The sequence below is a fragment of the Vicia villosa genome, linkage group LG1 (genome assembly GCF_029867415.1).
Source record: "Vicia villosa cultivar HV-30 ecotype Madison, WI linkage group LG1, Vvil1.0, whole genome shotgun sequence".
Taxonomy (NCBI): Eukaryota; Viridiplantae; Streptophyta; class Magnoliopsida; order Fabales; family Fabaceae; genus Vicia; species Vicia villosa.
Window position 1 is genome coordinate 56,599,908 of NC_081180.1, and position 23,424 is coordinate 56,623,331.

General features: G+C 34.1%; 3 protein-coding genes across 3 annotated transcripts; all 3 read right to left on the reverse strand.

Annotated features, from left to right (window-relative positions):
• Positions 1-1,341: 1,341 nt before the first annotated feature.
• On the reverse strand, positions 1,342-3,079 carry LOC131606829 (transcription factor bHLH19-like). Its single transcript, XM_058878942.1, has 4 exons — positions 3,015-3,079; positions 2,826-2,900; positions 2,243-2,716; positions 1,342-2,132 (listed from the first exon to the last, which is right to left on the reverse strand). Exons 2-4 carry the CDS (start codon positions 2,862-2,864, stop codon positions 1,704-1,706), a joined length of 942 nt encoding a protein of 313 aa, XP_058734925.1. The 5' UTR covers positions 2,865-2,900; positions 3,015-3,079; the 3' UTR covers positions 1,342-1,703.
• A 3,763-nt stretch (positions 3,080-6,842) lies between these two features.
• LOC131643311 (uncharacterized) lies at positions 6,843-8,754 on the reverse strand. The gene is made up of 2 exons (XM_058913502.1): positions 7,986-8,754; positions 6,843-7,531 (listed from the first exon to the last, which is right to left on the reverse strand). The coding sequence occupies exons 1-2, from the start codon at positions 8,752-8,754 to the stop codon at positions 6,843-6,845; spliced, it is 1,458 nt and encodes a 485-aa protein (XP_058769485.1).
• Positions 8,755-10,242: 1,488 nt separating this feature from the next.
• On the reverse strand, positions 10,243-12,112 carry LOC131606840 (transcription factor bHLH19-like). Its single transcript, XM_058878951.1, has 4 exons — positions 12,039-12,112; positions 11,851-11,925; positions 11,272-11,751; positions 10,243-11,158 (listed from the first exon to the last, which is right to left on the reverse strand). Exons 2-4 carry the CDS (start codon positions 11,887-11,889, stop codon positions 10,730-10,732), a joined length of 948 nt encoding a protein of 315 aa, XP_058734934.1. The 5' UTR covers positions 11,890-11,925; positions 12,039-12,112; the 3' UTR covers positions 10,243-10,729.
• Positions 12,113-23,424: the final 11,312 nt, after the last annotated feature.

Here is a 23,424-nt window from a genome sequence, read left to right on the forward strand (position 1 = left end):
TTTGGAAAGGATTTGAGAGAAAGATCAACGGTGAAGGCGTTAGTTAACATAAAGGACCCACACGTAGCAAAAAAATAAAATAAAGGACTAACTTGTTATAATTAAATAACTTAAAGGACCCTGGAGATAATTTAACCCACAATGTTATATATAACGAATGTAATGCTACCTATTGAAATTGAAAAGCCCACTTGGTAAAGCTCTTAATTAAATGCAAAAGAAAATGAGACAGGGCTAAGATGCACCACCGACCTGATTGACGAGACGGGAGACGTTGCCCATATTTGAGAATTTTCTGCCAAGCAAAAGTAAGCCAAAAGGTAAAACTTGAAGGTGCTTCAAAGGAAAATGTAGGAAGGCAGCCTAGTGCTAAGACAGGTTGTCATGCCCTCCCTGCAAGGGAAACTGCAACCCAACTGAGAATGACTATATACCATATGTATCAAAAAAACCTCTTGGAGCCTACAAGCTTGAGGAAACTAGATGGATGACTCATCCCTAAAATTTGGAACTCACTTATCTGAAGATATTACTATAGTTAATTTTTTCGGTTGCGTAGTTAAAGGTGAAAGACGATTTTCCTTTCACTGTATGAATCTCTTTGAAAAACTTTAGTATCGATTATAGGAGTTATTTTGTTCTTCACTCGACCCATATCAGACTTCCACTAAAAGGGCAATATAACTGTTGGCCTCCCTAAAAGGGCAATATAGTTGTTGGACTTCCTCAGGAAGATCCTTGTCTCCCTCAAAAGGAAATATAAATGGTGTACTTCCATTGCAAGACCCTTGCCATCCTTAAGGTGAAATAAGAATGATGGACTTTCCTAAAAGATCATTGTTGCCCCAGGGGACATACCTTGCATAAACCATTTAACTTAATATCTTGCATGAGGGACTATGGTTAACTTTTCACCTAAGGGACTCGACTTAAGTTTGAAGGACTCAACTAAAATCTCGTCTAAAGGACTCAATTTAAGTCTCGCTTAAGAGACTAAACTTAATGTCTCGTCTAAACAACTCCTAGGAAATACAACCTAAAAAATCACTTCGCCCTCTTTTTAAATAATACTTGTTTTCTTTGGCCTTTAAAAAAAGAATTAAAGGTGAATACAAGGTAGTTGAATATATGCATTCACACGAGTATCCAATGGGGAAATGATAGTTGTACACCAAAACTTATAATTTACACGGTATATTTATACTATTTAATTACTTTACTATATTTAATCATTATTTTTCAATTTTTTTTAATACAAAGAAATAAATGCTATTGTTGTATTTTAATTAGGTGTAAAGATAGGGTGTTAATTAAATTTTAAATGTAAGAATAGCAACTCTCTATCCAATAATCAGAAGAATTTTATATATAACTGAAAACTCATCACAAAATGACAAAAGAAACAAAACAAATAAAATTCAATCTTCACAACGTGAAAGAGGGATCAAACAGATCAATCGGAAGAGACAAATCTTATAAAAAAATCCCTCTTGTGTGAAGAAAAACATAAGCTGCAGAGTCCCCAAAATGCCAGAATGCAAAAAATAAGGAAAACACCTTAGCTAGCATCATCATCTCTTGAACTCTGCACACTGAAAAAAACCATTGTGATATAAAAACTAAAAAAACCATTAATATCTAGGGTCATTTCTATAGTCATGACTCATTGGAAAATGTTGATCTTTTGAACTTGTTACTTAGGATCAAACGAGCTGTTTCAAAACCTGACTTATGCTTCTTATGAGATCTTTTATTGTCAAGCAATATTCTTTATTCATCTGAGCAACAATGGTTATGTCAATATAGTTACTTCCAAATTGTAAAACGGAACTACTCTGAATTGTGAGATCAAGTTTTTCGAGTTTGTTAAGTATTGCGGTCGGAATTCGGCCGGTGTGTTTGTGACAGTGGATTCTGATGAGCATGTCTTTTCCAGAAACTCTTGCTTCTATTTTCGGGACTGATTGGTCTGAGTATTCGTCACAATCATCATCGGAGAAGAGGATAGATCTCTTCAAATAAACTGCAGATTCAACTTTTCTATCAGCTACTTGTTCTTCTAAACTCTTGACTCGTTCTTTTAATTGATTTAGATGATTTATAGCATCTTCCAAAATAGTTGCCTTGTCCATCTGCATAAAAATCATACATTCATTATTATTCATTGTGAATTATAGTAATAAAGAATAAATATATTAATAATATTTCCAATTTTCATTATCCTAAAGCAATTAATTAGTACCTTTTTGAGTCCAGGAAGAATAGAGGAAAGAGTAATTAATTTCTGGTTAAGCTTTTGCCTTCGTTTTCTTTCAGCTAATACATGATCTCGTGCTTGGATCGGGTTTCTGTTCGTTATCGTTGTCACAACCTTGTTGTCTCGTTTATCATACTCACTTCCAAAATTCAAGTTTTCACCGTACTCCAACTCAGTTTTAGGCTTCTTAACCTCCTTATTATCAAAAGAAATGATCTTGGAAGATGAAGAAGCCTTGAGTTGTAGCTTTGTTGGCGGTGTTGCAGAGGCAACAGATTGATTAGGACTTTCATTGGGGAAAGAGTTGTTTTGTGTGCTTTCGGAATGGAATCTCTTATTATTATGAGAAGAATTAGTACTCTCAGGTGTGGAAGCTGAGAAAGAGTTGAAATATGGAATATCATCAAAGTCAAATGCAAATGAATCCATTGCTTCAAACAAACGAGTGTCTTCCATTCCCTATTAATATCAATGAAAAAAAGGGTAAGTTCTAATATGGTTCAATGTTCATCATGATTTTGCAGTTATAGACAATTCAAACATGCACTTAATAGTGTTATGTACTTACAAATTCAGGCATGTACTTGGAAGACGAAATTTGAATCATCTTTGAGCTTAAATTCTTTGTATATGACAAAACGAACTGAAAAATTAACAAAATCAATTATTAGGTCCTAGTCAAAACACTTATGATTTCAAAAATTAGAGAAAAAGATTAATTCTAAAACTGATGAAATTTGGATATGGCAAAGGTTACCTTGGTTGAAGAAAAGTAGATGAAGGAAAAGAAGAGAGAAAGTGTTGTTGTTGATTTGTTTGTGAAGATGGTGCACAATGCTCCATAAATGGACCAACCTGTCTGTTTTATAGAGAGGAAGCATAATAATAAGACACGTTTGGTACCCGGTTCTGTATTAACCACGTGTGAATATGATGTCCAATTTTCTTGGGTGTACTTTTTTTAATATGATGGTCCCACTCTTCACTAACACCGTTTTGGTCAAATTTTGGGGACATTCTCTCCCAACTCTCAACTACCTGTTTCAGCATCAGGTGAATGGTGTTTTACAGCAATAACATTGAACCCAAGAAGCTTCGTTGAAACTCGTAACCCCAACTAGGAAAAAAAACCATAAAGAGTTGTGTATATTAAAGGAGTCAGAGATGGTGGTGAAGATGACCTTTATGGTTTCGTTAAACATATCTATGAGTTAGTATATAATTATTTGGACTCAAAAAATAAAGTTGTCTTATTTTATAGTGAATGGTATGATCCGACTAGAGGCACAAGAATAGATAAGACATATGGTACTGTTGAGATACAAATGGATCGGAGGTATAAAGAGTATGATCTTTTCATAATGTCACATATTGTTAGGCAAGTTTATTATGTTCCTTATCCTTCATTTATGCCACGTAAACGAGGGTGATGTGTTGTAATAAAAACAAAATCATTTGGTCATATTGAAACTGGCGATCTAGTGGAAGATCTTGCTTACCAAATTAATGAAGTTGAACAAATTAATGATGTGATTGCAGATGAACAAACTACAAGTTTGTCTAATACAATGTGTTGTTGAGAATGTGTTTTTGTAATTTTACTTAATGAACCATCTATTGAATGTGTTAATGAAAATGTGTCGAAGGAAATTTTATTTTTGTAATTTTACTTAATGAACCATCTATTGAATGTGTTAATGAATATATGTTGATGAGAATATGTTTTCTAAATATATTATACTTTAACAATGTATTTTCTATAAATAGGTAAAGTGCTACCCCGACTTGAAAATGGTAAGGGTATGAGTGATAGTGGTAAGCAGAAGTCCCAACGTCCATGTATAGTAGTATGTCAGTCACCTCACTCGGCCAAGTGTCCTCCCCTGCCGAGTCAGGTTGATCCTATGTCCATGGTAAGTACTCAGGCTTTTATGCCATTACTCTCCTCTCTTTTTCCTATGTTCCCATCTGGGAGTCCGTCTTTTATCAGCCCAGCTAGGAGACCATCTTTTGTTAGGCCACAACCTAGTTATCCATTCCAGCAAACACATGTGCCTCCATCCTTCCAGCAGACCGTAGAATCTAGTTTTCTACCGCCCACAGAAACTGGTTGCACCCCACATCCCACACATGTGCCCCCATCCTTTCAACTGACCAGAAGATCTAGTTTTCCACCACCCACACAGACTGGTCGCATCCCACATGTGCCATCATCCTTTCAGCAAATTGAGGATGATGATTAGGCGGAGTCGGAAGCTGACGATCATGAGATGGGCGGAGCGATGATGAGTTGGATGAGAGCGATCTTCGAGGGGATGATGATCCAAGCCAGATTCATATCATTGAGGGGAGTTTTGGATTTGGCTCGAAGGAAGTTCGTAAGTTTCTTATTTGTAAATTTTTATTTAAGTATACATTTCCATTTTTAATATCTTTATAAATAATGCTAATTTAATTATTGTTGTTTAATTTAGATTCAGGTCGAGCTGGACTGCTGCCAATGTTATAAATTATATAATTCAGCAGAATTATAAAAAATTTATAAAGAGTTTTAAAGATGTTAAGGGTAAGGATATAGAACCTTGGTTTAAGCAATTTCAGGAATAATTAATTACTTTTTTTAAGTTATTGTTATTTAAATGATTTTTTCATTATAACCGTCTAACTATTTATTTTAATATCATACAACATTGTAGGTAAAATGTGTGTGAGATCCACTGAAAGAGAGGCAGTTTAAAAAAAATTATTATGGCAGAACTGCAAGACGACTTTTTGACATGCGACGTGCTATAAAGCGTTGGGAACTTCTTGGCCTCCGTCCCAGTTGGATAGGCAAAGAAATCTTTCAGGAACTTCTTAAATATTGGGAAGTGATGAATTTAAGGCTAAATCTGAAAATGCAAAGAAGATGAGAGCATCTGAAAAAGGGGATGCCTTAATGCTGTTGGAAGTATAAGCACTGCTGAGAATCTTCGATGTTTGGTAATAATTATTACCACTTTTTAAAGTTATAATTTGATTTATAAGATATATTAATAATTATAGTTAATTTTATTATTTAGACTAAGGAATTAAATAGACCACCTCTGATGACCGAGCTGGTAAAGAGTCGGACAAAGAAAACGGGGGGTCTTTGGTAAGTTATTTAATTTACATTTTCATATTTTTTATTTATTGACAACTTTATGGCGTGATTTTCACGTGGCATGTGATATGTTGTCGCGTGAAAATCATGTGGCAACTTAGAAGTTGCGGCGTGAAAATCAGGTGTAAATTTAATTTAATTTAAACTATATTTAACTTAATTTTTTTTATTGCATGTGTACGATGATTATCAGATATTGCTTGTACGATTTCTGAAAATTAATTCTCAATATACTCCGAGATAAGGAGAGCCGCTTCATCCAGATGTGGATTTTTATAATTAGAGTGAAGTCATTGACGGAAACGAGCCTAACGGGTGTTTTTTGGTGGTGGAAATTTGGCAGGCACCTTGAGAGGTGGTGATAGAACTTTATATCAAAGAGTTATTGACGGTGAAGGAGGGTCACGTCCATTAAATTTGACATAGGAACAACGAGAAACAGTAAGACAATTGACGATAAATGAGGCGAGACGCGAGGCGGCGGAACATGAGATGCCTTTGAGGGTCGAAATGGAGACGACATTGAAGGCGCAAATGCGACAATTTATGCAATCGTTTGGTGGAAATCAAAATGTGGGTTGTTATACGCCGACGGATCAGGAGAACAAAAATTATGATGACTTTCCCGATCCAGACTGATCGTTGATTTATTTTTATTTTTATTTTGTTGTAACTTTTGATTTTGAATTTGTGTAAGATATTAATTAATTTATAATTACCTTATATTTAGTAATATTTGATTTATAATTTTAGTTTAATAATTTTATAATATTTTAGTTTATTAATTTATATATTTTAATATATTTAGTTTATTAATTTAATTTATATATACAACTCATTATTTGATTTCAGAATTTATTTAAAAAGAAAAGGAATTAGTGACGTGATTTACATGTCACTAATTAGTGATATGGAAATCACGTCGAAACTTATGATTCTAATTAGTGACATGAAAATCACGTTGCAAATAAAACTGTTTTTTCTAAACCCTAACTGTTGCGCCTGCTTTGATGTCAATGGTATGAATCTGTGTGCAAACATTTGCGATATGATATTCATGTCACTAATTAGTGAAATGAAAATCACGTCACTAAATAGTTGTCACCCGCTCTCCTGCGACGTAGTTAGCTATTTTGCAAATTTTAATTTGTGATGTGTTTTTGCTTTTTGTGACGTGAATTTCACGTCACTAATGAGTTTTTTTTCGTAGTGATGATATCTGTTTTGAAGAGTATGGGTGCAATGAAACCTTGAGGTTGTTGAAGACATATTATATGTTGTAACAATTTTCACACAGTATTATTATCTGATTGTCATTCAACAACGGCCGTGATTTTTTTCAGTTTTGAAATTTTTACATTAATATTTTGTTTTTTTTAATAGGCAAGATTTCTATTAAAATTGAGAGGCTAAAAAGCCGACAATACAAGACGGAAAGCCTCAACTCCCAAAACAAAGAAAAGGGTGAGTATTCCAAGTAGCAAAGTTACAACCCAGACTTAACTTACTACAAGACGGTAGCCAAATCCAAGGTCTAAAAATAATAGCAGACAAACATTCAACAAAAGACGGATTGGCTTGGTTAAAGACGCTATCGTTCCTAACTAACCAAATGCTCCATATAGCCTCTAACCACACCACTTCTACAATTTTCCTCTTCATCCTATTCATGATCTTATCCGAATATAGAAAAACATGCTTTAACTCCTCAACCGATACGAATTCATCAACATCCAACCAAACAGAAATTTTCTTCCACAGACTATCCGCAAAGGGGAAAGAAGCGAAAAGATGGTCGATGTTTTCCAAAGCAAAATGACAGAAAATACATGAAGGATCTTGACTTACCACATTAATATTGCGCTTGATAAGGTTATCCTTAGATGCTATTCTATTGATCAAAACTCTCCATCCAAAGAATTTCAATTTTGCCGGAGCTTCGACCTTCCAAAGAGACTCCACTGCTCTAGCCGTATCCCCTTGACAAGTGGGAGCCCTCATCAACCCTTTGAACAACAAAACATAGCAGGATTTAACGCTAAAGATACCGTCTTCCGTTAGCCTCCACTCGTGGATATCGGCCTCGTCTCTATTCAAAGAGCTACCCTCTAACCACTCCCTCAATTCCGCTGCCAGTAACAGGAAATAAGGGTCGTTAGCATCCAAACAAAACCTCCAAGTCCCAGCTATAAACCTTCCCGTTCCATCTAATCACATCTACTATGCTGCAGTTCTGATTTACAGCCGATACGAAGGCTTCCGGGTAGCTCTCCTTGATGGTTTGGTTTCCTATCCACTTAGAATGCCAGAACGAAGTATCGCTGCCATTGGAAATTCTAGACGAAATAGCTCCCAAAAACAAATTATTGTTAGCATCACTAGAAGATGCCGATAGGACCAAGTCTCGCCACCACACAGAATCATTATTACATAACACTACTTTGTTCCCTATAATAACTTTTAGAGCAATATCTCCATATCTTCCTTTTAAAAATCAACACCAATCTGCTTCCTTCACCTGCAAAATACGCCATTTCCACTTTTGCAATAATGCTGTATTAAGGATCCTAACGTCTTTCATACCGAGACCTCCCTTGTCTTTCGGATTACACACAGAATTCCAACTTACCACATGGATAGTACGGCTGCCTTCTGAGTTATGCCATAGAAAGTTACTTTGTATCTTACGAATCTCTTTGATCACACTATCCGGAGCTCTATAGAAAGATAACGAGAAAATCGGTATCGCATTCAAAATAACATTGATCATCGTTACTCGACCCACCATATTCAGGTGCATTCCTTTCCAAGTAGCCAGCCTTTTTTTTAACTGCTCAATTAAATCCCTCCACATAGAAACTTTACGAGGACTGTCGCCAACCTTGACTCCAAGGTATTTAAACGGATATGCATCCCTGTCACAGTTCAAGAAATCAGACCCTGCCTCCATAAGCCATTCACACACATTGGATCCATAAAGTTTACTCTTTAGGAAATTAATCGTTAGCCCCGTCATAAGCTGGAAACCCCTCAGAACTACCTTCATTGCCCAGAAATTATCACTTTTTCCGTCTGCTATTAAGACTGTATCGTCCGTGAATTGCACAAGGCTCACATCTTCAACACCATTACATTTAAAACCCCTATAAATTCCTTGCTCCTCTGCCTTTCTCATCAGACCAGCTAGCGCTTCCGTAACCAATACAAAGAGGAACGGTGAAAGCGGATCTCCCTGCCTTAGCCCCTTTTCCAACTTAAAGTCCTTAGTCAAGTTACCATTGATTAGAATTGAAGTATAGCTCGAAAAAACACAACTTTCCATCCATTTGAGCCACTTGAAACCAAAACCCATTCTGTTCATAATAAAACGAAATCCCAGTTGACACAGTCGTAGGCTTTTTCGAAGTCAACTTTCAAAGCAATGCACTCTCTTTTTTCATGATTCGCTAAGTCCAGAACTTCATTAACCATCAGCACACTATCCAACATTGATCTTCCAGGGATGAAGGCCGATTGGTTGGTCGAAACAAGCTTACCAATCACTCCTTTTAATCTAGCAGCTAGCAACTTAGAAAGAATCTTATGCAAGCTTCCTACTAAACAAATAGGTCTAAATTCCAGCAGGTTTTGAGGATGATTGACCTTAGGGACCAGTGTTATAAAAGACGAAAAGACAGCTTTAATAAGCCTAGCATCTTTATAGAAGTCACCAGCAAACTTGAAAATATCTTCTTTGATAAACTCCCAACAGTTCTTGAAGAAGGCCAAAGAAAAGCCATCAGGCCCTGAACTTTTATTTCCGTCGCACGCCCACACTGCCTCCTTAATTTCAGCCTCCGAAAAAGGGTTATCTAGCCTACTGCTCTCCTCCTCACTTAATCGATTGAAGGACAATTCCTCAGGGACAGGCCTATTGTTACTACATTCCCTAAAAAACTCCTCAAAATGTCTCTTAACCTCATCTTTTACAGCATCAACCCCTTCAATCAAACCACCACTGCCCCTTATTGCTGTAATAGAGTTCCTTCTTCTCCTACCCTTCATTTGATTGTGAAAGAAACTAGAGTTTCTATCACCTTCTTTTAGCCACAATTGCCTTGACTTGAGCCTTAACATGCTTTCCTTCAGTTTTAATATTTCCCATAGATCCTTAGAAACCTTGTATCTATCTTCAACCAAAGCTGCAATGTCTTCACCTTGATGATCAACTAACCTTCTATCAAACTCATTCAGGCTGTCGACGTTTTCGCTCACTTTAAGGTCTACCCATCCGAACACTTCTCTATTCCACTTCCTGATTTTAGATTTAAGAATTTTCAGCTTCTCGTAGAGAACGTAATCACCTCTCCCTTCTACTTTTATTTTCCCCCACTCCTCCTTCAAGAATGGAATAAAGGCAGAATTGTGGAACCAAGCGTTGATAAATCGAAACGGCTTTGGCCCCCAATCGATCCTACCCACGTTAAGCCAAATATGGCAGTGGTCAGAAATGTCCCTCTCGCCCACCCTTTGGTCCAAGATACCCCGTGTTGTTATTTTTTTTTCCTTCTGATTTATGCTTCTTTTTTTCAACATGATTTGGCTAGAGGGTTTTCTTTATTATATTGCAACAGGTATGTATGATAATCTCATGATCCAATAATAATGTACCACATTAAAGTTAGTCAACTGATTTCATAAATAAAAATTGATTTATTATAAAAATACAGCATTTTAGATAGTTTAAAATCACGTAGAATTCTTATTTTATAATAAATCAGATATCCTTCTACACATGTGCATAGACAAATCTTTTAAATTAAAAGGATAATAATAAATAACTAATCTCCGATTCAAAAAAATTTTGCACAGCTTTCTAATACTAGTATTTATGAAGATGCTATTTAATAACTTATTATATTTATCGTCAAAAATATTAAAACTACAGAGCTTATCTCATTCACTTTCAATTAATTAAACGTGAATATTAAGTAGTTCAAGATATGTATCCACACGAATATCCAATAATAGTAGTGATGCAGCAAACAATAATCATAAGAATTCTATATAGAACTGGTTCATCACAAAACGACAAAAGAAACAACATAAAAAATAATAAACACTCAACATAGATATTCAATCTTCACAACGTGAAAGAGGGATCAAACAGATCAATCTAAGAGTCAAATCTTATTAAAAAAAAACCACTTGTGTGAAGACAAAAAAATCTGCAGAATCCGAGAATGCCAGAGTGCAAAAAAACATAAGGAAAACACCTTAGCATTATCATCTCTTGAACCATGCACATTAAAATAACCACAATGATGCCTTGAATTTAATGGGTTGAATCAAATGAGCTGCATCAAAACCTGATTTATGCTTCTTATGAGATCTTTTATCGTCAAGCAATATTCTTTATTCATCTGAGCAACAATGGTTATGTCAACATAGTTACTTCCAAATGGTAAAAAAGAACTACTCTGAATGGTGAGATGATGTTTTTCGAGTTTGTTGAGTATTGCGGTAGGAATTCGGCCGGTGTGTTTGTGACAGTGGATTCTGATGAGCATGTCTTTTCCAGAAACTCTAGCTTCTATTTTCGGGAGTGATTGGTCTGAGTTTTCATCGCAATCATCATCGGAGAAGAGAATAGATCTCTTAACAAAAACTGCGGATTCGACTTTTCTATCAGCTACTTGTTCCTCTAAAGACTGGACTCGTTCTTTTAATTGCTTTAGATGACTTATAGCATCTTCTAGAATAGTTGCCTTGTCCATCTGCATGAAAATCACACATTCATTATTATTCATTGTGATTTATAGTAATAGTAATAAGAATAAAGATTTTAATAATAATCCTAAGGTGTATAAGTAATTACTATAATTAGTACCTTTTTGAGTCCAGGAAGAATGGAGGAAAGGGTAATTAATTTCTGGTTAAGCTTTTGCCTTCGTTTTCGTTCAGCTATTACATGATCTCGTGCTTGGATCGGGTTTCTGTTTGTTATTGTTGTTGCAACCTTGCTCTCTTGTTTATCATAGTCACCTCCAAAATTCAAGTTTTCACCATATCCAGACTCGGTTTTAGGCTTCTTAGCCTTTGTATGCATATTATCAAAAGAAATGATTTTGGAAGATGGAGAAGCCTTTGTTGGTGGTGTTGCAGAGACAACAGATTGATCAGGACTTTCCACTGGGAAAGAGCTGTTTTGCGTGCTTTCGGAATAGAATCGCTTCTTGTGATTATTAATGTTATGAGAGGAATTAGTACTCTCAGGTGTAGATGATGAGAAAGAGTTGAAATATGGAATATCATCAAAGTCGAATGCAAATGAATCCATTGCTTGAAACAAACTAGTGTCATCTATTCCCTGTTAATTTCAAAGAAAAAGGGTGAGTTCTATTAGGGTTCACCGTGTTTCTGCAGTGAAAGACAATTGAAAAATGCAGTTACAGTGTTGTGTACTTACAAATTCAGGTATGTAGTTGGACGACGAAATTTGAATCATCTTTGAGCTTGATTTCCTTGTATAGGACAAAACCAACTGAAAAATTAACAAAACAAACAATTAGGTCACAGTTAAAACACTTGTGATTTCAAAAATTTAAGAAAAAGATTAATTCTAACACTGATGAAATTTTGGATGACAAAGGTTACCTTGGTTGAAGAAAAGTAGGTGAAGCAAAAGAAGAGAGAAAGTGTTGTTGTTGATTTGTTTATGAAGATGGTGCACAATGCTCCATAAATTGATCAACCTGTTTTACAAAGAGGAAACATAATACTGAGACACGTTTAGTACCCGGTTCTGTATTAACCACGTGTGAATATGATGTCCAATTTTCTTGGGTGTACTTTTTTTAATATGATGGTCCCACTCTTCACAAACAAAACTTTTTTTTTAGTCAAATTTTGGGTACATTTTCTCAACTCTCAACTACTTGTTTCATGATCAGGTGAAAATGATGTTCTGTAAAGTAATCATTTAACCCAAGAAGCTTCGTAGAAATTGGGAGCCCCACATAAGATGGGTGAAACTTTATATTCTATGCAATCAATGTTGTAAGAACAAAAAGTTTATATTTTTTAAATTTATGAATAATTTATACATTTTATCTTAAATATAAATCAAATAAATTGGGCACTCTTTTATTGAAATTGATTCATCATAATAGATTGATGTTGTCCCTTTCTCTAAGAAAATTTTCTAATCTCTAAGAAATGGAAGATTGATTTTCAGCAATATCTATGTATCTTTCTTCCTTTATCATAGTGTGGATTGGGTGAGTGACTTCGTTCCAATTTACTCTAGTAGTAGGGTTGTGATTTCACTATATTTTTCGCTATTGGTTTCTTGTTGTTTTTCTTTGGCCCCGCCGGTTTCTAGTATCTTTTTCCCCGCTCTGGTGTAGTTCTCTCATTTCATTGGGTTAGGGCTCTCTTAGTTAAGAAGTCACTCAATCCCCCTTAGATTATCCCCACGCATTCTTAAGCTGTTTTCGTGATTTTAAGGATTTGAAGAATCCTATAAATACTCCCTTATTCCATCATTCAGGGGACCCAGGCTTAGTTTCATACTGTCGAATTTTCTAAGCGATCAACTCTTCACATCGGAGAGTTATCGTATCAAGTTATCGAGACTGTAATCGAATTTAGAGCAATTTACTTTGAAGTTCAATCCTGTCGTCAATTTACTTTTCACATTTCATTTATTTTATCGTCTCTTTACTTTTATCACATATTCTACTTCTACCTTTCTTTAATTACAAGTTTAAATTCATTTTATTATGTCTAATTCTTTTTATCGCACGATCGAATCAATTGTTTTTATTTACATTCCAACTATGTCTAGCCAATTTATAAGTGTTGGAATGTGAGGACCGTCGATTCGACAGTACTTTACATGGTCGTTCATTGAGAAACTCTTAGTAATGGCTTCGCGCGCTACGGCAGATCAGTAGTTCTATTTCCAACCATCACTTGAAGTAATAGAAACTGGAGATCTGGAAATTCGAGGAATCAAAGTTGAGATGATGCTTGGCTGAATCGAAACACGATGGATCTTCGAATTCAATTTATAGAGATCTCGATTTGGTGAATTGAGGAGGTTACGAGCTGAAGAATTAAAGAGCGAACATGAATTCCAAGAAATCATAGAAATCAGAAGTCAATTCCCATATACAACGCTATTGTTCATTTCAAGAACCATGCATAAATGAAATAAAAAGTGATGATGGTGGTGGATCAAAGATTGCGACGCAGTGAAGTGGAGGAACCTGCGACGTTAGAACTCAAACGCTCAAGTCAGTAAGTAAGGAAGAAGAATGAAGTGAAATTGAATTTAAAACTTGTCACCTTAACCCGGCGTTATATATATATAAAATGTTGATGATAAAAATTAAACTTTTAAAACTAAAAATTATCAAAGATAGAATCTGGAAGAAGATAAATTCCTGGAGTAGCCGCAGTCTCTCGCAAGCAGGTAGGGAAACGCTCATAAAATCTGTCCTTCAATCTATTCTGACATATATTATGAGTATTTTCTTACTTCCTTCCTCCTCAATTGATGAAATTGAGAAAATGTTGAATTCGTTCTGGTGGGGTCATAAAAGAGGTAGTGCTAAAGGTATACATTGGTTATCGTGGGATAGGCTCTCTATGCCTAAGAATGTTGGTGGTATGGGGTTCAAAAATCTAAGTGCGTTCAATTATGCCATGTTAAGTAAACAAGCTTGGAGTCTCATGACAAATCCTAACACTCTGGTTTCGCGCCTGTACAAAGCTAGATATTTTCCAAATTGCAATTTTCTTAAGTCAGAGATTGGATATAATCCAAGTTATGTTTGGCGGAGTATCTGGAGTGCTAAGATTGTGGTGAGAGGAGGTTATAAATGGAGTATTGGTACGGGCGAGTACATCTCGGTTTGGGATCAAAACTGGTTACATGATTGTTCAACGGTTACTAATCCGTGGCCAGATAATCCGATGGTGGTAAATCTCAAAGTTTCAGATCTTCTTAGTCCGACCGATAAACAGTGGAATTTAAACTTGATTCATCCGTTAGTAGGTGGCGAAGTAGCGCAGAAAATTGTCAACACTCCTTTATTCAAAGCGGTCCACAATGATAGAATAGTTTGGAATCTTGAAAAGAACGACATTTTTTCTGTGCGTAGTGCTTATCGTTACTGTATTAACGAAGCCATTGACACCTCTCATCTCCGTATCAATGAAAATTGGGAATTAATTTGGAAGATGAAGATTCCCCCAAGAGTCAAGAACTTTCTTTGGCGCTTATGTAGGAATTGTGTGCCTACCAGAGTGCGTCTCCTTGACAAAGGTGTTGGGTGTCCTGATAGTTGTGTAATTTGTGGAAGTGGTTTTGAGAATAATAACCATTTATACTTTCAGTGTCCCAAGAGTATCGTCTGTTGGGAAAAAATAGGATTATGGCACACTATTCAGCAATTGGTCAGTAATGGTGGAGATTTTGTTTCTGTTGTGTTTTCTTTCATGCAGGCCTCTAATCAAGAAAATCAGGCGGTGTTTTCAACTCTTATGTGGAGTATCTGGAAAAGTAGAAACAATGCTCTCTGGAATCAAATCGAGGAGTCTCCAGATAATATTTGTATGCGATGTTCTCATCTTTTATCAGGTTGGAGAGATGCCCATCAGGTCAGGAACATAGTGTCTCCCGTAGAGCAACTGACAACTGTTACTAAGTGGTGTAAGCCACCCTATGGTCGGTTTAAATGTAACATTGATGCATCTTTTTCTAATAACAAGGTCGGTTTAGGTGCCTGTATCAGAGACGATGATGTGAGGTTTTTTGCAGCTAGGACAGATTGGTTTTCACCTATTACTGATGTTGATATTGGCGAGGCTCTAAGTCTCTTGGCTGCTATTAAATGGGTTTTGGAGTTGGGCTATGATAATGTTGATTTCGAGTCGGATTCAAAAACTGTAGTGGATAGTGTGACTATCCCCAAGCCAAACGACTCAGATTTCGGCACCATTACTCGAGTCTGTTATCAGCTTTTGACTCACTCTACTAAGAACTTTCAAGTTAAGTTCATTAGAAGACAAGCTAATAAGGTTGCTCATGCTTTGGCTAAGGCGGCTCCATTTCATGCTAGTTCTCATTTTTTTAACGATGTACCTACATGTATTCACAATCTTATTTATAATGAAATGGTTTAGTTTCTTGCTGTCAAAAAAAAAATCAACTAACACATTAGATATGCCATCTACTCAAACATTTTCTAATATTATATTATATTGCAATAGGTATTTATAATAATCTCAAGGTCCAATTGTAGCAACCTGCCCTAAAAATAGACTTTTAGAGTCGCCACCTATTCTGAAGGGCGAATAGGAAACCCTACGCAGTTAAGAGATCAGGGTAAGATACTATATTCAGGTCGAGGGAAGGTGTTAGGCACCCTCAACCCTTTCCTAAAGGCAAACATCTCAAAGATTAAGGTTTATGGCAAAAGATAAAGAAAGATGACAGACAGTTAATAGAGTTGAAAGGCTAATTATATGAACATGATTAGAGTTTGGAAGAGGGGGACTCGCCTTGTTGCCAAGTGCCTACGTACCTCCTTATGGAGGATCAGAGTCAACGTAGTTCGGGCACAGGATTGTACGCCTTAGAATTGGAATTTGATTGTATTTGAAGTTGTTTTGAAATGCGAAGTTCGAAGGTATTTTGAATTACCTTATCGTAGTTATGAACATCGTAGTGTTTGAATGAGGATAAAAATCCGTATTTTGAAATTGAAGTTTTTGAAAGGTTTGAAAAGTGTTTTGAGATGGGCGTACAACCCTGATTTTAATTTATACTATTAATCGCGATGACCAATAGGTTTGATCACCATAATTAACAGATTAATAAAAGCATTGCTAATTATTCTAATCGATTGATTCGATTATCACCGTTAGCAAATTGATTTGTTTTAATTATTTAATTTTATCGTTATCCCTCATAATCAATAGCTTTGATTACAAATAATAACGAATTGATAAAGGAATGCTAATCATCGTAACCAATAGATTTGGTTAAAACCATTTAGCAAAATAAGTTTATTTGAATTATATTTGATTATTTAAAGGATTGATTATTACCCACCGCGATCAATTAATTTAATCGAAGCGAATAAAATTCTAAAATTGTTTGGCTAAAGCCTAAATTGGTTAGAAAACCCTAATCCTAATACTTTGGCCAATGGCCAATGGGATGGGGCAAACCCTAATACATGATCAATCTTTTTCTTTTTAGGTTTTTTTGTGATTTTTGTAATTAAAGTTAATTAAATTAACTACATCGAATAATCGAAAAAATAATTTATACAATTATAACCTTAATCCTAATTTTTACTATTAATCTAATTTTTATATCAAATTATATATAAATAATAATTTAAAATTGATTATACAACTATACAAAAATAATATATAAAACAAACAAATAAATAAAAAAATAATTGGAAAACCTGGGCGCATTATCTCATATGGTGGTCTTTTGAGGGTCTATGGTGCAGCCTCCAATCTTTGTACGTTGGATCTCGTGTTGACTTGATCTGACGGCTGATTGGTGAGGGCGTATGGCGAACCCTGAGGGATGTAGCGCACTGGATCTACACATGGCTAATTAAGAAAATATATATGCAGGAGGCAGGGATTGAACCCATGCCCCTGCGCGTTAAGCCCTTTAGGCTATGTTTGGGAGTTTGGAGGGGAAGGGAGGGGATGGCTTTGGAAAATAGGAAGAATTGGGTGAAAAGGTTAATAGGATTTTGGGTTGGAGGGTTTTGGAGGGTTTGAGTTTATTAATAACACCAAAAACCCCATAAAATGGGGGAACTCAAAAATTGTATTGAACGAGGGTTTTGGAGGGTTTTGAAGGGTTTAAATAAATTTTCCAAATATCTTTTAGGTTGTTATAGTATTGTGAAAATTAAAAATTTAGTCATGATAATGACTCTTTTATCATTCTAAACAAAATCATTTTTTCAAAAAATGTCAAATATTTTCCTATATTTTTTTAAAATTTCATTTTTGGAAGCCTTCCCCTCCCCTCCCCTCCAAACTCCCAAACATAGCCTTAAGGTAACCCCTTCACCGCTACACCACTTTTCCATGTTGTTAATAACATAAACGATAACCAATATATATGAAAAACAAAACAATTAATTTTAAAAGCAGAACCCGCGCCCAGCCCCTTCGTCTCCATTAAAATTCTGCAAATAAAAACACCCTTCTAGCTACGGTTTACCATGTGTAGCCATAGCATAACCATCATCCAAACTACAAATTAGTATCAATAAATACCCGAAAATAACCCAGATTAACTATAGAAACCCTTATGAATCCAATGGACTCATTGATTTGGCTTAATTTCACCTTCAACCGAAAATCCCAATTTGAAGCTCTTAAACCCTATCAATGGCATAACCTTCAATCTGCAACTAAACATAAATTAAAAAATCCAGATAGCTCGCAAACATCATTATAAACACAATGATACAATCAAAACATGTTTATGATGAATAAATTGCCGTAATCAAAAATCAACAATTTTGCAAACCGTGGCCCTTTGTAGGAGCGACTTACGAACTTCTGGCCAATGGTGATTGTTTGGTTAGCTTCAGAAAATGTCCAGGAACGTGTTAGAATCGTTATAACTAATTGAATCTCCCTGCAACAATGAAATCAAATTTCACTTTTTCTTAGATTTTTTTTCGGCTATGGTTCATGGAGGTCCGAAAAAAACCACCCCTTACGCATTCCCTCTGTTCTCTATATATACTGGCATATATTAGGTCACCAATTCTGAATCAAATCTTGATAATTTTGGTGATTGATATTTGAGTGATTCTTAAAAAAATATATTTGCCAAACTTTCCAATTTCATCCAATTTCCATTTAATCCTCCTAATCTTGCTTTGCACCAATTATACATCCAATATTGAGTAGTATAATAAATATTAATTTTATTTACCTCTAAAATTAAATCTTTCATTTTCTCACATTTATTTGTTTTATATTATCTTTAAATGAATTTAAAAATTAATATAAAATCAAATAATTATAGAAAAAACGTGGCCTTAGGATATGACATTGGGGATTGCTTGAGGGACCTTTGATTGAATGTAGGAGGGCAAATTTTGAGGTATGACACCAATGACAACTTACCACATTATAATTAGTCAACTTCCTCGATAAACAAAAAATTGATTTGTTATAAATTCCGGATAGGTTATGATTATGTACTAGTAGAAGCTAATTAATGATTTATATAGTTACAATCATATTCAATGAGAATTAATTAAACGTGAACCTAAAGTAGTTCAAGATATTATGCATCTATATGAATCGAATACTATATCTTCTTGTCTTACAATCCAATATTATATCTGAGGGGACGACTCAAGTGAGAACACTTGGTTATTATGAGAAATGAGAACAATGAATCACGACTATTAAATTTTGATTTTGTTGATTTTAATGGACTGGATTGAGTTCTATCCTTAATATTTATTTTAAATCAATATAGAAAGAGAAACCAATCAAGTCCATTAAAATCAACAAAATCAAAATTTAATGGTCGTGATTCATTGTTCTCATTTCTCATAACAACCAAGTGTTCTCACTTGAGTCGTCCCCTATATCTGAAACATAATAAGTTGTCATTTAGTCACAAACAATAACTATAATAATTTTATTTCAAATGGTCCATCATAAAACGACAATACAAATAATATAAATCCCTCAAAACGTGAAGAAGAATTACACATATTTTATAAAAAAAGTCCCTCTTGTGTGAAGAAAAGAAATAGCTTCAGAGTTTTGAAAATGCTATTGTGCAAAAAAAAAAAAAAACACCTTAGCATTACCATCTCTTGAACTCTGCACTGATATTCAGATATAATTCAAATGATGAATAAAGAAAAAAGAAAATCATTTATATTGAAACTTAAAAAACCCTAGCATTATAGGCTACCTGTTCCTGTAAAGTCTTCATTCGTTTATTTAATTGCTTTATTAGATGATTTATAGCATCTTTGAAAATTGTTTCCCTTTTCCATCTGCATGCAAAACACATATTGATTATTCATTGCGAAGTATTAGTAAAAATAATGAAGATAATGTAAGAATGTAGAATCAAGGAGATAACAAAAGAAATATAAGGGAAGAGAAAAAGAAATAGAAAGAATAACAAAATCAACTTTTATCATTTTTTTTAGAGAAAAAAACATTATTATCATTAATAATAAAGTAAATATAAAAATAGAAGATAAATAGATAAAAAGTTACAATACTACTTTTTAAATGAAAAAAAAATCAATCTTTTTAAATTTATTGGCTTGGGAGATACAATATTGTTATGTATAAATCTTTGAATTATCTTTAAAAGATTCAATACTTCTCGTGCTAAGAAACTAAAAGTGTTAAAAGATAAATAGTATATAAAAATATGTTGATTATCAAAATAAGTTTTCTCGTGTTTGACCACTTTATTTGATGAAGCGATTTTCATGACTGTTTATCTCACAGTAAAACCTCTAGTTTCAGTCCCGCCAATGATAAAATCATAATCAAATACACACATGCATGTTTCCCTCCTACTCACCCATATATTAAAACATATGTTTTTTTAAGTGTCGATCTTCTCTTGTGTGGGTCAGTCAAAAAATTCACAGATGCCTCTTTCTTTATAGATTATCCTATTCACCAAAATTATATATTAAATAGAACATCTTTAACAAAATCATGTTGCTATTTAAAGCCTAAAAGCTTCCTAAATGAATCATGTATTTTTCAAATGTATTCAAATACACTTTGCGACAAAGTGTGCAAACCTCATCAATAGAAAATAAGTAAAGCATTTAAAAAAATATTTTTGGAAATAACTCTACAAGTAAACTTGTCACAAGCAGATGAAAAAAAATTCATTTGTCTTTGAAATGGCATATTGGAAATCATTGTATGCAACACAAGGTTATACATATAAAAAAATGATTAAGAATGGTTTTGAAACTAGTTAAGTATGAATCTATGTGCTTGCAGGTATGAATATTGTAATAACATGTTGATTTGATTTTGATGTTGACAATGCTCTTAAGAGGATTTTTCAGCAGTCTTGTTATTCAAGGGTATGTTTGCTTAAGTGATGGTGCATGACAAGTTGTTATCTTGTTGTTCAAGTGATTATGCTTGATGTACTTGCTCAAATGGTGGTGCTTGACAAGTTATTTATCAAGTGATGGTGCTTAGTATGTTACTCAAGTTATTAAAAAGTCTATGGATTATTTTCAAATTTACACAGTGCCTTGGCCTATAAATATAGAGATTCTCTATCACTTTATAGCATTTAAAAAACATGAAAAATCTCATTTTTTTTATTTCTCTTATCACCTCTTTAAATCATTATTCTTTTTTCACACATTTTAGCCATAGTAATTTGAGACAATTATTGAGTCTCAGTGAGGATTTTGTTCTGGGTAAGGGTATTATCATAAATTTATGTAGAAGATATTTTTCTCTTGAGTAAATAAAAAATTTCTTATGAAGTTATCATTTTGGTTGAGAGCTAAATCAATTGAAAATGTTCTTATTTTACATTTGGGGGATTTGTCTAAGTATATGTTTGGTTCGTGAGCTCCTCCATTGAAAAATATACCTTTTGTGTTCGTGAAGATCAACTAGTGGAAAATCTTCACAATAATTCTTAAGCTCAACCCAGTCGAAAGCTCAATCGGTTCGAGAATATTCTAATGTAAAATCTCATTCAGTTTTTGAGTTCAGTATGGTATAAAAACTCATTAGGTTTGAGATCATCTATGTATAAATAACGGTTTATTTTAGAGAATAGCCAACTCAAAACTTTGTCTTGGTTCGTAGTCAGCCTGTGTATAAAACTGATGTCCGCTTAGGAGGATAACCAACTCTAAACTCTGTCTTGGTTTGAGATCATCTTATGCAAAATCTCCGTTTTACTTAGAGACTAACTGCTCAAAGAACTATTTGTTATTTGGTTTGGAGACTGGCCGCTTCAATATTTGTTCATTGTTTGGTTAGCCTAAACTTCATTTCATTGTTTAAGGGGGTTTCATAGACATAACCTTCTAAAAGCTCACAAGAAATTATGTATACTCTCAAGATCAATTTCAGGGGAGAGGAGTATGTCACTTCATTAGATCAAAACTCTATAAATCTCTAGTGTCATCTCTCTTCCCTTATCTCTTTTATTTTCCACTTAATTGTCTTAGTTTGAATTTCTGTTGTATTTTTATTTTTTTAAATAAACAATTTTTAATTCTCCACACTCTTGTGTGTAGATTCAAATGTCCAATAAATGGTATCAGAGCCTAACTCTTATTTAAAGACTAATCGTCTTAGGAGGAAGTTGACTTCCAACAATGTTTTTAACAGGAGGACTTTCCTAAACAAACCTCTATTGTTTAATGGTGATATATTTGAATTGAGGAAATCTAGATTTAAAATATTCACTCAAAGTTTTTATCTTGAATTAAGGAAATAATTATCAATGGTCAGTTTAACCCTACTCACTTCATTAATGGTGAAGTAGTAAATAAATCTGAATTCCTTTTGACCAAAGAGGAAAAATAGAAAATTTGAAATTGATTTTAAAACTAAAAAACATTTTAGTTATGTCTTTAAATGAAAATAAATTTCTTTATGTACTTAAGTGTAATGGCGCCGAGAAAAATATGAGACAGTCTTAAAATGATATATGGAATTTCTCCAAGTATTGAATAAGAGGGAATGAACACACGAGGCGAAGAAGGTGGATTTAAATAATTCTTTCACGAATTCTTTTCAACCTATAGATATTTTGGAAATACTAATAGAACCTTTATCGCAAACAAATATTTAAGAATTAAGAATTGGAATTATAAATCTTATCCAATACTTAAATCGAGATATATGAATGTTTACAATTTTTCAAGAAAAATATAAGAAGGAAGAAATTATCGAGAAATGTAATGAGTTTATTCAACTGTTAAAGGATGAAGCCATGAGCTCAAACCGAGAAGAATCTCTAGCAACTTCATCCAATAACATTTTTTTAAGAAGAAAAAATAACTCGAGTAATCTTCTTCAAAAGAATACTCTCCGCTGGTTGAAAGGTCTCTGAAGATTCAACGTCCAATGGAGAAACTTCATCAAGAAGAAAATGTGAAGAAGAAGTTTCATCTAGTGGAGTGTTCAAAAAAAGAAATGAAAAATAAGTCTCAACAAATAACGTCGAAGAATCAACCTCTGGTAGAATCTTCGAATAATCTTCTTCCAATGAAAAAGATAAATTTAACATGTTTATATATTTCTAGAAACTAGATGCCAAGAAAATCATCACGAAATTCAATGAAGGATGCTAGAGGCATGGGCGACAGTCTGGCGGAGTGATTGAAGCATATAGTGTTGGAGTTGTGATGATGCGAGTCTGGAAGGTCAGTGGCCAATGGATAATGGCACTACTACGGAAAACCCATTTAACAACGATTGAGAAATACATATAATCACGCGGGTGCAGGCGTTGTTATATAGAGTGTTGTCGTAAATGTGTTACTTACAATCATGGTCCTGGTTTATTATATACTTCGTAGATTGCTTATTTTTCCATACACCTCAGTAAAGAAATACAACCATTCAAATTTATGATGAAGTATATAATCTGAAAAATTAAACTATTCTTGAAAACCAGCTTAAACAAACCACTGTTTTCTGAATTGCATGCCTCTCACCATTCATTTCATGCTCTTCAACACTTAAAATATGGTTTAATGGTATGATTCTTTTGATTCTAGTTTAATTTGAACAACATTAATTTATTGACTGGGTCTACCTCATTGTCGTTTCTTATCATCGTGATTGTTATAATAACTTATCATCATAACAATCACGATGATAAGCGACGACAATGAGGTAGACCCAACCAATAATTAGATTTTATTCAAATTAAACTATAAGAGAAGATATCGATGTATTAAAGGAATTAGGTCATTGAATCACATTCTAAATG

Excerpts from the sequence above, each read along its gene's own strand:
- LOC131606829 (XM_058878942.1), bottom strand. The coding sequence starts at position 2,864 with ATGATTCAAATTTCGTCTTCCAAGTACATGCCTGAATTT. Across the intron at positions 2,717-2,825 it reads CCAAGTACATGCCTGAATTT|GGAATGGAAGACACTCGTTT; the intron begins GTAAGTACATAA and ends TGATATTAATAG. Across the intron at positions 2,133-2,242 it reads TTCTTCCTGGACTCAAAAAG|ATGGACAAGGCAACTATTTT; the intron begins GTACTAATTAAT and ends ATTTTTATGCAG.
- LOC131643311 (XM_058913502.1), bottom strand. The coding sequence starts at position 8,754 with ATGGGTTTTGGTTTCAAGTGGCTCAAATGGATGGAAAGTTGTGTTTTT. Across the intron at positions 7,532-7,985 it reads GAAAGACAAGGGAGGTCTCG|CGGAATTGAGGGAGTGGTTA; the intron begins GTATGAAAGACG and ends TGTTACTGGCAG.
- LOC131606840 (XM_058878951.1), bottom strand. The coding sequence starts at position 11,889 with ATGATTCAAATTTCGTCGTCCAACTACATACCTGAATTT. Across the intron at positions 11,752-11,850 it reads CCAACTACATACCTGAATTT|GGAATAGATGACACTAGTTT; the intron begins GTAAGTACACAA and ends TGAAATTAACAG. Across the intron at positions 11,159-11,271 it reads TTCTTCCTGGACTCAAAAAG|ATGGACAAGGCAACTATTCT; the intron begins GTACTAATTATA and ends ATTTTCATGCAG.